The following is a 14,320-nucleotide window of genomic DNA, read 5'->3' on the forward strand; positions in this document are numbered from 1 at the left end:
CGTCAACAATACGTATCGGACGGCCTCTATCAGTCACAGACATTTGAACCATTTTCTGATGTGCCCCATAGCATTGGTAATTAAAATTATAAAGTTTTTCTTGTTCGCTGACAATTTGAAACTCTTCTTGGAAGTTGTCACCTTGGAATAATGTCGTTAACTCCAACTTGATATAGATAATATTATATTAGATTCCACAAGCGCAACAAACAGGACTTCAATATTAATAAATGCAATATTTTATCGTTTACTAAAGCCTCACGAGTATTGTTTCCCCAGTATTCGGTGTATGAGGGTCCAGAAGAAATTTTTGAGACTCCTTTACTTTCGGCTGTAGGGATATTATCCGTGACTCTATCCACCTGACAATTTCTCAGGTATGCTACATACTGTAGGCTTAAGTTTAGAAGGGTACTTTATTATTAGCTACATTTATTTTTTCCGACTCACCTATACCCGGCGTAATTGGAAACTCTACCTATCTTATGTAGTATTGGCTTGTGTGCCTCTGATATTTATCTTAGTAATCGGGGGCACCCGTTGTTTGTTTTTCAAGGTGCAGAACTAACCTGCCATTAGTAATTACAATTGGGAGGGCAATAGCTTTGTTGAATCAAATCGCTTCGAATATTCATATACTCCACTAACGTGAGGGTGAATTTAGGTGGTTGTTCTTTTATAAGCTTACAAGATAGGTTATATCTACCTAGTTGTTCATCTCTGTGCTTCCGTACACTTATATTTTTTAATGTTATTATTGTATTATTTACTCATATTACCCTGTAATTTTATTTGAACATTGTTAACAATTACTTTATGTCATAATATCGCGAACGCTTTGAATTTATAATTTGTCATGTTCATTATATGGAAAGGAAATAAATTTTAGTTCAATAATTCGGTACTGTGATGGCAGATGGCAATAACTGCTGTTTTTTCACTTTTTTAGTTGTTTTCCATAAAATGTTTCAAATTGCACATTCTTTCATGTGGAAAAATATTAGAGCTGCAACCTTATTGGTCACAAAGTAACGGTAAAAGATATCTGCATCTGGCCAAATATAAAAAAATATGCAAGATAAATAAAACTTCATTTTTTTATTAAAGAAATCATTTAATTGTGATGGAATGCTAATACCGCTATTTTGTCATAAAATACCTCAAACTATCATATACTCACTCTTGTCAGACTGATTTCCTAATTTTGTTTTTGATCTTCTGTAAAATTGTGTAAACAGCATTTATAATCGTTTGTCATCACAGTACCGAATTATATGTTCATTATGTCAGAATATTACATTCCCAATTTTTGTGAATTATACGTGAAATAATAAAAAAAAATCTTTATTATTCTAAATTTGCCGTGATATAAAAATATGTATTTTATGATGGTTCTATATTACTATTGCCTCAAAGTCCATACATTCTCATTTAATGTATTGAAAAATGCTACAATTAATACAACGAAAATGTGGTAAATAACTTTCAGGGTAAACTTGAAGAAGCGAAATCATATTTTCATCGAGCGCTAGAGATCTACAAAGTGAAATTAGGACCAGATGATCCAAAAGTCGCCGACACGTTGAACGATTTGGCCTCTTCTTACTACGACCAGGTACTAACAAAATGTACATTGATATTTGATTGTCAGAAAATAAAATAAGTATATAAGGAAATCATTTTGATCTTAATAAGTGCTCGAATTAAAATAAACCTAATGGCATTTACTGAATATCTCGTATCATCACTAGATAGGGCACAGTCAGGTTGACCGTTCTTACAATAATATTTTGAAAGCATTTGACGGAGTCGATGGCGACATTCTGGTGGAAAAACTCCAACTAATCGGATTGTCGGATCGATTTCTAAAGTTATTCGGGAGTCATTTTAGAAATCGTCAACAATACGTATCGGACGGCCTCTATCAGTCACAGACATTTGAACCATTTTCTGATGTGCCCCATAGCATTGGTAATTAAAATTATAAAGTTTTTCTTGTTCGCTGACAATTTGAAACTCTTCTTGGAAGTTGTCACCTTAGAATAATGTCGTTAACTCCAACTTGATATAGATAATATTATATTAGATTCGACAAGCGCAACAAACAGGACTTCAATATTAATAAATGCAATATTTTATCGTTTACTAAAGCCTCACGAGTATTGTTTCCCCAGTATTCGGTGTATGAGCGTCCAGAAGAAATTTTTGAGACTCCTTTACTTTCGGCTGTAGGGATATTATCCGTGACTCTATCCACCTGACAATTTCTCAGGTATGCTACATACTGTAGGCTTAAGTTTAGAAGGGTACTTTATTATTAGCTACATTTATTTTTTCCGACTCACCTATACCCGGCGTAATTGGAAACTCTACCTATCTTATGTAGTATTGGCTTGTGTGCCTCTGATATTTATCTTAGTAATCGGGGGCACCCGTTGTTTGTTTTTCAAGGTGCAGAACTAACCTGCCATTAGTAATTACAATTGGGAGGGCAATAGCTTTGTTGAATCAAATCGCTTCGAATATTCATATACTCCACTAACGTGAGGGTGAATTTAGGTGGTTGTTCTTTTATAAGCTTACAAGATAGGTTATATCTACCTAGTTGTTCATCTCTGTGCTTCCGTACACTTATATTTTTTAATGTTATTATTGTATTATTTACTCATATTACCCTGTAATTTTATTTGAACATTGTTAACAATTATTTTATGTCATAATATCGCGAACGCTTTGAATTTATAATTTGTCATGTTCATTATATGGAAAGGAAATAAATTTTAGTTCAATAATTCGGTACTGTGATGGCAGATGGTTATAACTGCTGTTTTTTTTACTTTTTTAGTTGTTTTCCATAAAATGTTTCAAATTGCACATTCTTTGATGTGGAAAAATATTAGAGCTGCAACCTTATTGGTCACAAAGTAACGGTAAAAGATATCTGCATCTGACCAAATATGAAAAAAAGTTGATGTGGCAAAAGATATATCTCGTTATAATGAAAGAAAAATAAAACTTTATTTTTCTCAAGAAATGATTTTAATGGTGATGGGATGCTAATTCCGCTTATTTTTATATAAAATACCGAAACATATCATATACTCACTCTTGACAGACTGATTTCCCAATTTTGTTTTTGATCTTCTGTAAACTTGTGTAATCAGCAGTTATAACCGTTTGCTACCATAGTACAGAATTATGTTCAATATGTCAGAATGTTACATTCCCAATTTTTGTGAATTCGTGAAATAATAAAAAAAATACTTACTTTATTATTCTATATTCGCCATGATATAATATGTATTTTATGATAGTTCTATATTAATATTGCCTCAAAGTCCATACTTTCTCATTTAGTGTATTGAAAAATGCTACAATTTATACAACGAAAATGTGGTAAATAACTTTCAGGGTAAATTTGAAGAAGCGATACGATACTGGCATCGAGCGCTAGAGATCAACGAAGTGAAATTAGGACCAGATGATCCAAAAGTCGCCGACACCCTGCACAATTTGGGCTATTCTTACAGCGAACAGGTACTAACAAAATGTACATTGATATTTAATTGTCAGAAAATAAAATAAGTATATAAGGAAATCTTTTTGATCTTAATAAGTGCTCGAATTAAAATAAACCTAATTGCATTTACTGAATATCTCGTATCAGCACTAGATAGGGCACAGTCAGGTTGACCGTTCTTACAATAATATTTCGAAAGCATTTGACGGAGTCGATGGCGACATTCTGGTGGAAAAACTCCAACTAATCGGATTGTCGGATCGATTTCTAAAGTTATTCGGGAGTCATTTTAGAAATCGTCAACAATACGTATCGGACGGCCTCTATCAGTCACAGATATTTGAACCATTTTCTGATGTGCCCCATAGCATTGGTAATTAAAATTATAAAGTTTTTCTTGTTCGCTGACAATTTGAAACTCTTGTTGGAAGTTGTCACCTTGGAATAATGTCGTTAACTCCAACTTGATATAGATAATATTATATTAGATTCGACAAGCGCAACAAACAGGACTTCAATATTAATAAATGCAATATTTTATCGTTTACTAAAGCCTCACGAGTATTGTTTCCCCAGTATTCGGTGTATGAGGGTCCAGAAGAAATTTTTGAGACTCCTTTACTTTCGGCTGTAGGGATATTATCCGTGACTCTATCCACCTGACAATTTCTCAGGTATGCTACATACTGTAGGCTTAAGTTTAGAAGGGTACTTTATTATTAGCTACATTTATTTTTTCCGACTCACCTATACCCGGCGTAATTGGAAACTCTACCTATCTTATGTAGTATTGGCTTGTGTGCCTCTGATATTTATCTTAGTAATCGGGGGCACCCGTTGTTTGTTTTTCAAGGTGCAGAACTAACCTGCCATTAGTAATTACAATTGGGAGGGCAATAGCTTTGTTGAATCAAATCGCTTCGAGTATTTATATACTCCACTAACGTGAGGGTGAATTTAGGTGGTTGTTCTTTTATAAGCTTACAAGATAGGTTATATCTACCTAGTTGTTCATCTCTGTGCTTCCGTACACTTATATTTTTTAATGTTATTATTGTATTATTTACTCATATTACCCTGTAATTTTATTTGAACATTGTTAACAATTACTTTATGTCATAATATCGCGAACGCTTTGAATTTATAATTTGTCATGTTCATTATATGGAAAGGAAATAAATTTTAGTTCAATTATTCGGTACTGTGATGGCAGATGGTTATAACTGCTGTTTTTTTTACTTTTTTAGTTGTTTTCCATAAAATGTTTCAAATTGCACATTCTTTGATGTGGAAAAATATTAGAGCTGCAACCTTATTGGTCACAAAGTAACGGTAAAAGATATCTGCATCTGACCAAATATGAAAAAATATGCAAGATAAATAAAACTCCATTTTTTTTAAAGAAATCATTTAATTGTGATGGAATGCTAATTCCGCTATTTTTATATAAAATACCTCAAACTATCATATACTCACTCTTGTCAGACTGATTTCCTAATTTTGTTTTTGATCTTCTGTAAAATTGTGTAAACAGCATTTATAATCGTTTGTCATCACAGTACCGAATTATGTTCATTATGTCAGAATGTTACATTCCCAATTTTTGTGAATTATATAATATGTATGAGGGTCCAGAAGAAATTTTTGAGACTCCTTCACTTTCGGCTGTAGGGATATTATCCGTGACTCTATCCGGCTGAATTTTTCTTAGGTATGTTACATACTGTAGGCTATTGTTTAGAAGGGAACATTATTAATTAGCTACATTTATTTTTCCCTACTTATACCCGGCGTAAGTGGAAACTCTACCTATCTTGTGTAGCATTGGCTTGTGTGCCTCTGATATTTATCTTAGCAATCGGGGGAATCCGTTGTTTGATCCCCAGGGTGCAGAACTTACCTCCTATTAGTAATTAAAATTGGGAGGGCAATAGCTTTGTTGAATCAAATCGCTTCGAATATTCATATACTCCACTAACGTGAGGGTGAATTTAGGTGGTTGTTCTTTTATAAGCTTACAAGATAGGTTATATCTACCTAGTTGTTCATCTCTGTGCTTCCGTACACTTATATTTTTTAATGTTATTATTGTATTATTTACTCATATTACCCTGTAATTTTATTTGAACATTGTTAACAATTACTTTATGTCATAATATCGCGAACGCTTTGAATTTATAATTTGTCATGTTCATTATATGGATAGGAAATAAATTTTAGTTCAATAATTCGGTACTGTGATGGCAGATGGTTATAACTGCTGTTTTTTTTACTTTTTTAGTTGTTTTCCATAAAATGGTTCAAATTGCACATTCTTTGATGTGGAAAAATATTAGAGCTGCAACCTTATTGGTCACAAAGTAACGGTAAAAGATATCTGCATCTGACCAAATATGAAAAAAAGTTGATGTGGCAAAAGATATATCTGGTTATAATGAAATATAAATAAAACTTTATTTTTCTCAAGAAATGATTTTAATAGTGATGGGATGCTAATTCCGCTTATTTTTATATAAAATACCGAAATATATCATATACTCACTCTTGACAGACTGATTTCCCAATTTTGTTTTTGATCTTCTGTAAAATTGTGTAATCAGCAGTTATAACCGTTTGCTACCATAGTACAGAATTATGTTCAATATGTCAGAATGTTACATTCCCAATTTTTGTGAATTCGTGAAATAATAAAAAAAATACTTACTTTATTATTCTATATTCGCCATGATATAATATGTATTTTATGATAGTTCTATATTAATATTGCCTCAAAGTCCATACTTTCTCATTTAATGTATTGAAAAATGTGGTACTTAAATAACTTTCAGGGTAAATTTGAAGAAGCGATACGATACTGGCATCGAGCGCTAGAGATCAACGAAGTGAAATTAGGACCAGATGATCCAAAAGTCGCCGACACCCTGCACAATTTGGGCTATTCTTACAGCGAACAGGTACTAACAAAATGTACATTGATATTTAATTGTCAGAAAATAAAATAAGTATATAAGGAAATCTTTTTGATCTTAATAAGTGCTCGAATTAAAATAAACCTAATTGCATTTACTGAATATCTCGTATCAGCACTAGATAGGGCACAGTCAGGTTGACCGTTCTTACAATAATATTTCGAAAGCATTTGACGGAGTCGATGGCGACATTCTGGTGGAAAAACTCCAACTAATCGGATTGTCGGATCGATTTCTAAAGTTATTCGGGAGTCATTTTAGAAATCGTCAACAATACGTATCGGACGGCCTCTATCAGTCACAGATATTTGAACCATTTTCTGATGTGCCCCATAGCATTGGTAATTAAAATTATAAAGTTTTTCTTGTTCGCTGACAATTTGAAACTCTTGTTGGAAGTTGTCACCTTGGAATAATGTCGTTAACTCCAACTTGATATAGATAATATTATATTAGATTCGACAAGCGCAACAAACAGGACTTCAATATTAATAAATGCAATATTTTATCGTTTACTAAAGCCTCACGAGTATTGTTTCCCCAGTATTCGGTGTATGAGGGTCCAGAAGAAATTTTTGAGACTCCTTTACTTTCGGCTGTAGGGATATTATCCGTGACTCTATCCACCTGACAATTTCTCAGGTATGCTACATACTGTAGGCTTAAGTTTAGAAGGGTACTTTATTATTAGCTACATTTATTTTTTCCGACTCACCTATACCCGGCGTAATTGGAAACTCTACCTATCTTATGTAGTATTGGCTTGTGTGCCTCTGATATTTATCTTAGTAATCGGGGGCACCCGTTGTTTGTTTTTCAAGGTGCAGAACTAACCTGCCATTAGTAATTACAATTGGGAGGGCAATAGCTTTGTTGAATCAAATCGTTTCGAATATTCATATACTCCACTAACGTGAGGGTGAATTTAGGTGGTTGTTCTTTTATAAGCTTACAAGATAGGTTATATCTACCTAGTTGTTCATCTCTGTGCTTCCGTACACTAATTTTTATTAAAGGTATTATTGTATTATTTACTCATAGTACCCTGTATTTTTATTTGAACATTGTTAACAATTACTTTATGTTATAATATTGCGAACGCTTTGAATTTATAATTTGTCATGTTTATTATATGAAAAGGAAATAATTTTTAGTTCAATAATTCGGTACTGTAACTGATGTTTTTTCACTTTTTTAGTTTTTTTTCATAAAATGTTTTAAATCGCACATTCTTTGATGTGGAAAAATATTAGAGCTGCAACCTTATTGGTCACAAAGTAACGGTAAAAGATATCGGCATCTGAACAAATATGAAAAAAAGTTGATGTGGCAAAAAGATATATCTGGTTATAATGAAAGATAAATAAAACTTTTTTCTTTTTTCAAGAAATGATTTTAATGGTGATGGGATGCTAATTCCACCTATTTTTATATAAAATACCTCAAACTATCATATACTAACTCTTGTCAGACTGATTTCACAACTTTGTTTTTGATCTCCTGTAAAATTGTGTAAACAGCAATTATAACCGTTTACCATCATAGTACAGAAAGGAAATCTTTTTGATCTTAATAAGTGCTCGAATTAAAATAAACGTGATGGTATTTACTGACTATCTGGTATCAGCACTAGATAGAGCACAGTCAGGTTGACCGTTCTTTCAATAATTTCTCGAAAGCATTTGACAGAGTCGCTGGCGACATTCTGGTGGAAAAACTCCAACTAATCGGATTGTCGGATCGATTTCTCAAGTTATACAGGGGTTATTTTAGAAATCGTCAACAATACGTATCGTACGGCCTCTATCAGTCACAGACATTTGAACCCTTTTCTGGTGTGTCCCAGGTGCCAAACTTGGGGTCATCGCTGTTCACGGTTTTTATAAATGACATAGCATTGGTAATTAAAATTATAAAGTTTTTGTTGTTCGCTGACGACTTGAAACTTTTCTTGGAAGTTGTCACCTTGGAAGATTGTCGTCAACTCCAACTTGATATAGATAATATTATATTAGATTGGGGCAAGCGGGGACTTCAATATTGATAAATGCAATATTTTATCGTTTATTAAACCCTCACGAGTATTGTTTCTTGAGTATTCTGTATATGCCAGTTTTCTCTCGAGAATATGTTCTGTTATTGATCTTGGCATTAAGTTTGACAGTAAACTGACGTTTAGTGGTCATATAGATATCATTAGTAAAAAGGCCCTACAAATTTCGGGCTTTGTCTTGCGTACTTCCCGGCTCTTTTTGGATGTAACAGTACTAAAAGATCTCTATAACTCCTGAGTTTGGAGCAGACTTGTGAGTGGGTCTATTATCTGGGTCTAGCATCAATTGAGCGTAGTTATGCACAAAGCAGCCAAGCCACAATTTTGAAAAAAATGAGTTATTGTGATTTCCATAATCGCACACGTTTGTTTTACGTTCTGAACAAATCAGCCAAGCTGCTGTCATACAAAAATCTCGTATAAATGCGTTTTAAAGATTTTGCAAATCGCAGAATATGACATTTTCGATTTGCATAAAGCAACCAAGCTGCTGTCATACAAAAATGTCATACTCATGCATTCTAAAAATATGCAATATTCGTTCTGCAAAAAGCAGCCAAATGATAATATTATGTACTTACGTAAATTTTTAAAATCGTGACTGTAAGGTGTGTTTTTCTACATTCAATTAATAAACATTATTTTCTCAATTACATTATATGTTTTTCATTTTATTATCTATAATATAATATACAGATTTTTCATATAAAAAATAGTGCCAGGCAGCTAAATATTGATGTATAATTTACAAGTTTTTCGAATTATTTTCAGAATTTTGAAATTCCCATAATAATTTAGTAGCTTAGAAGGCTATTTTTAAAGAAAATAATCAAAAATAAAGACTTTTCTTACAAAAATAAGAGATGGCTGCATTCTGCAAAATGCACATTCTAGAAAAAATCATTTTACTCAAAACACCTGGACTGATAAAACACCAAAATTTCATAGATTATATGCTTTTATCTCTTCAAAAGTTATACAAAATCATATATATATATAATATCTATCATTGAAAAAGTATACACAGTATACAGAGGCTTTGCTGATTTAAAGAAACACAATTTACATAAAAGTGCTTCTATCTCTGTTTGAGGTTTGTGTGGCTCGGCTGCTTTGTGCATAACTACGCTCAATTGAAGTATGGTGGAGAATTAGTGGAGGGGTCCAGAAGAATTTTTTGAGACTCGTTTACTTTCGGCTGTATGAATATTATCCATGACTCCATCCGGCTGATTTTCTACTAGGTATGCTATATACTCTAACTTAAAGTTTAGAAGAAACCTTTATTAATTAGCTACTATTATTTTTAATATGTATATATTTTACCGCTCGCCTCGACTATGAAAATAAAATTATGTGCACAAATTTCAAATATGTAACGCAGAATGTGACCAGCCGAGTGGTTAAACGCTCGATTTTGATCACCAAAGTTAAGCACCATTGGGCGCGGATAGTACTTGGATGGGTGACCGTTTTTATTCTCACAGGAAAAAATAAATCGCACTCGAGTAGATTCGAACCACTGACCTTTCTGTTACCAGCCGAACGCGTTACCTTTGTGCCACGCACGGTACTGCCATAGTGACGATTTTTACTCTACCTATAATAACTGCGAATTTCACAACTGGGAATAGAGTTGTGAAATGAAGTTTGGTTATACATACAACAATTTTATTTTTCCAAGGCTTAGGTTCGGATCTTACTTATGACAAATATTTTTATACTTTATATTAGTATTAACGTGTTTTATTTTATTAATAATATTAAAAAATTAATATAAGTATATTATATATCTCTTAAATTAATAATTTACATTATACGTTAATAAGTGAATACGTATTGTAATATGAAAAATAAAATTGCGAGTTACTGTGGTGAACAATTTTTTCTCCTATGTATTATAAAATATTACAGACACGGATATCCACAAATGGTTCGGTGGTAGAATGCTCGCCTACCACGTGGGCGTCCCGCTTTCGATTCCCGGCAAATGCAATTTTTTTTGTATTTTATTATTAGTATTTTAGTTCTTCTTCTTCTTTCTCGGCACTACATCCCGGGGCGGGATTTGGCCTCCTCTACAATTGTCCTCCACACGCTCCTTTCCCTGGCTGCTCCTCTCCAGTCTCCAGCACTCCCCATCTTTCTCCAGTCCTCTTCGATACAGTCAGCCCACCTCTTCTTTGGTCTGCCCCTAGGCCGTTTCCACTGTGGGATCCATTTGGTCATGATTTTTGGCGTCCAGTGCTCAAGCATTCTCTCAACGTGTCCAGCCCACCTTAGTCTTTGGGATCGACAGAATTTCACCACCGTTTCATGTTTTATTAATTCTTCTAGCTCGTGGTTCATTTTTATCCTGTAACATCCATTTTCCAATGTGGGCCCGAAAATTCTCCTGAGGATCTTTCTTTCGAATATGGCCAGTTTATGTTCTTCCCTTTGAGTCACGCACCATGTCTCACAGCCATAGGTAGCTACTGGTCGAATAACTGTTTTGTAGATAAGCAGTTTGTTATTCTTGCTTAGGATTTTCGAACTCAGTAGACTCTTACAGGCGTAGAAGCACTTATTAGCAGCTATGAGTCGTATGTTCACCTCTTCTGTTGTTTTATTGAGTGTGTTTAGGTTAGAGCCCAGGTACGTGAAGCTCTGAACCTCTTCTCATACCTGCTGCTCCACACAGATATTTCGAGGTGGACCCTGCTCTCGCGTGGATACCATGTATTTTGTTTTGCAGGCGTTTATTTCTAATCCAAGCTTTTCCGCTTCCTTTTTCAATGTTGTGGCATGGTCGATCAGTCTTTGTTTGGATCGGCTAGTTATGACTATGTCGTCGGCATAGGCGCACATCTGGGATGTGTTAGAGTTAACACAACCCCTTATGTCAACTTTACGGGCTATGGCCTCGAGAACCAGGTTGAACATCATGATGGAGAGTGCGTCACCCTGCCTTACACCAGACTCAATCACAATATGGTCCGTTAGCTCATTTTGTATGTTTATGACGGCCTTTGACTCAGTTAGGGTGACATGTATCAGTCTTCCAAGCTTTGAGGGGATTCCTAGTAATTTTAGTGCATGCAACATTTTTTCTTTGTTGATACTGTCAAAAGCTTGTTTGAAGTCGATGAAGACATGATACAAAATCATATTATACTCATACGCCTTTTCCATAGTTTGCCGCATCAGGTGAATATGATCAATGGTGGATCGATTGGGGCGGAATCCGCACTGGTATTCTCCCAAGATGCTCTCCGTATACCTTAGTAATCTTGCATATAGAATACTGGAAAAAACTTTGTACGCTGTGTTGAGAAGCGTGATACCTCTGTAGTTCTCACAATTAGTCATATCCCCCTTTTTAAGTATAGGTACTATAATACCCATCTTCCATTCTTTGGGGAGTGTTTCCTTATCCCATATATTGCGAATTAATTGGTACAGATGTTCTTCCAGCTTTGGTCCCCCCTTTTTGATTAATTCAGCAGCTATCATATCAACACCGGGAGCTTTATTATTTTTTAACCCCCTTAGTGCCTGCTTTACTTCATTCAGGGTAGGTTCTTCAATGATTTCTTCCGCTGTATGATATACCATTTCATCGTCATGTTCTCCTTGTTCATTGCCAGCATGATTTAACAGTGAATAGAAATATTTTCTCCATCTTGTCATGATATCTTCTTTTTCAGTAAAAATTTTTCCATTTGAGTCTCGGCAAATGTTCATTCTGGGTTGGTATGATTTAGTTAGATCCCGGAAAGTTTTGTAGAATTTTCTAGTTTCATTGCACCTTCTCTGAGATTCCATACTCTCCACCATTTTCCTCAACATTTCGCGTTTTCGTTCACGGCAGAGTTTTGTTGCATATTTTCTTTTTTCTTTATAAAATTCCGCATTTTGGCGTGTTTCTCTTTGTAGGCATTTTTTTCTTGCATTGTTTTTTTCTATAATTACCTGTTTGCAGACATCATCGAACCAGCCGTTATTTGCTTGTACTTTTCTTTCCCCTAGTACTTCAGTGGCACTCGCTATTATGCAGCTTTTAGTGTTTTCCCAATCATCATTTACGTCATCAGTAATTGGTGTCACTTGTAATTTGCTATCTAGCACATGTTGGTAGTTTTTCAGGGGGTCTGAATTCATAAGTTTTTCCAGATTCCATTTTATTCTTTTCTTTCCATCGCATTTTTGAGCTCTTGATATTTTTTGCTTCAATTTCGCTTTCACAAGAAAATGATCCGAATCACAGTTGGCTCCCCTGCAAGAGCGTACATCTTCAACTGTTGTGGCTCTTCTTTTAGATATAAGTAAATGATCAATTTGGTTACACTCCGTGCTTCCTGGGATTCTCCAAGTGCCTTTATGTATCATTTTATGTGGATAACAGGTGCTACTAATTACGAGATTGTTAGCCGCTGCAAAGCCGCACAAACGCTCTCCATTTTCGCTGGTTGTTTCATGCATGCTATGTTTTCCAGCAATTTCTGCGTATATTTGTTCTTTTCCAATTTTGGCATTGAAGTCTCCCATTACAATTAATGCATCATGCGCTGAGACAGCTTCACATGCAATTTGTATGTCGTCATAAAATTTATCTTTGATTTCTTCTGTTGCATCCTCGGTTGGAGCATATGCGTTTATGAAAGTAATATTATAAAATATGCCTTTTATTCTGAGTTTACAAAGTCGCTCATTTATTGGCTCAAACCCCAGCACGGATTTCCGTATATTAGCATTGATAATAAATCCAGTTCCATGATGCCCTTGTGTATTCAGTTCTCCACTAAAGTACAGAGAATATTTCCTTTTATTAATGCAGCCACTATCCTTCCACCTTATCTCCTGCAGAGCTGTTACGTCCATATTATATTTATAAAGTTCGTTTGCAACTTCTTCCATCTTTCCTGCTTGCAACATTGTTCTTATGTTCCAAGTTCCGCAGTGTAAATAAAATCGTTTGTCCTTAATTTGTAGCCAAGGTCTTTCATTGATAGGGGTCCTGTGTTCCGAGGCGCTTGTGTTGGTGTTCGTAATCTGGTGTTTTTACCATGTAGGGTGATTAGCCCTACGATGAACCCTCCTCCTTCATCCGGGCTTGGGACCGGCAGCAACCTAGGTGAATCCTATGGCTACAAATACTACTAATTTTAGTATTAAGTAATTTATATTTATTGTATTTAATTATTAATATGTATTTTAATTCATCAAGACCTGCTAAGACTAAACTAAAATTGAATAATGTTTACTGCTGTAGATGAAAATGTCTTGCTAATATAGAAGTATTTTTTTTTTTTAAATAAAAACGCACAAACTTTTTTGACCATTATCTAATATGACTTGGAATTAGGTTTTTTAGAACTTACAAAGGATTTATTTCCGACTCATGTATACATATAATATTTGACATAATATATGTCACCATACTGGAAGAAGTTGGTAAGTGACGAAATTGACCAAAATGAGCTCAGAATACAGTGTGAATTTTGAGTATCAAATAATCTTAGTTTGGAATAACTCAGTTAATACATTTATTATTCCAATTTATTTATTTATTTATTTATAAAAAGAGTATTATGGCATTACAGCTATTGGCCAATGCGCCATAATACATAATAAATACAAATGTATAAAAATATCTTAATTACAAATAACAATAAAAAGACAGCATGTGTAAATATTAATGAAATATGATAATTTATACAATTATAAATTTAACCTATTTAATACGTCCACAAACATTATATAGTTAATAAAAAACAAATCAACCTTTATGGTGCC

At 34.1% G+C, this 14,320-nt stretch overlaps 1 protein-coding gene across 1 annotated transcript in view; it reads left to right on the plus strand.

The window, feature by feature from the left end:
* Positions 1–14,320, plus strand: part of LOC147070954 (uncharacterized) — an 80,573-nt gene that overhangs the window by 26,893 nt on the left and 39,360 nt on the right. The window contains exons 15-17 of the mRNA XM_085949269.1: positions 1,490–1,615; positions 3,412–3,537; positions 6,349–6,474. Of these exons, the coding sequence (XP_085805395.1) occupies positions 1,490–1,615; positions 3,412–3,537; positions 6,349–6,474 (378 nt within the window). The remainder of the gene's footprint in view (positions 1–1,489; positions 1,616–3,411; positions 3,538–6,348; positions 6,475–14,320) is intronic.

This window comes from Rhyacophila brunnea, unplaced genomic scaffold, assembly GCF_057557595.1.
Source record: "Rhyacophila brunnea isolate RB1 unplaced genomic scaffold, BYU_Rbru_1.0 scaffold_21, whole genome shotgun sequence".
NCBI lineage: Eukaryota > Metazoa > Arthropoda > Insecta > Trichoptera > Rhyacophilidae > Rhyacophila > Rhyacophila brunnea.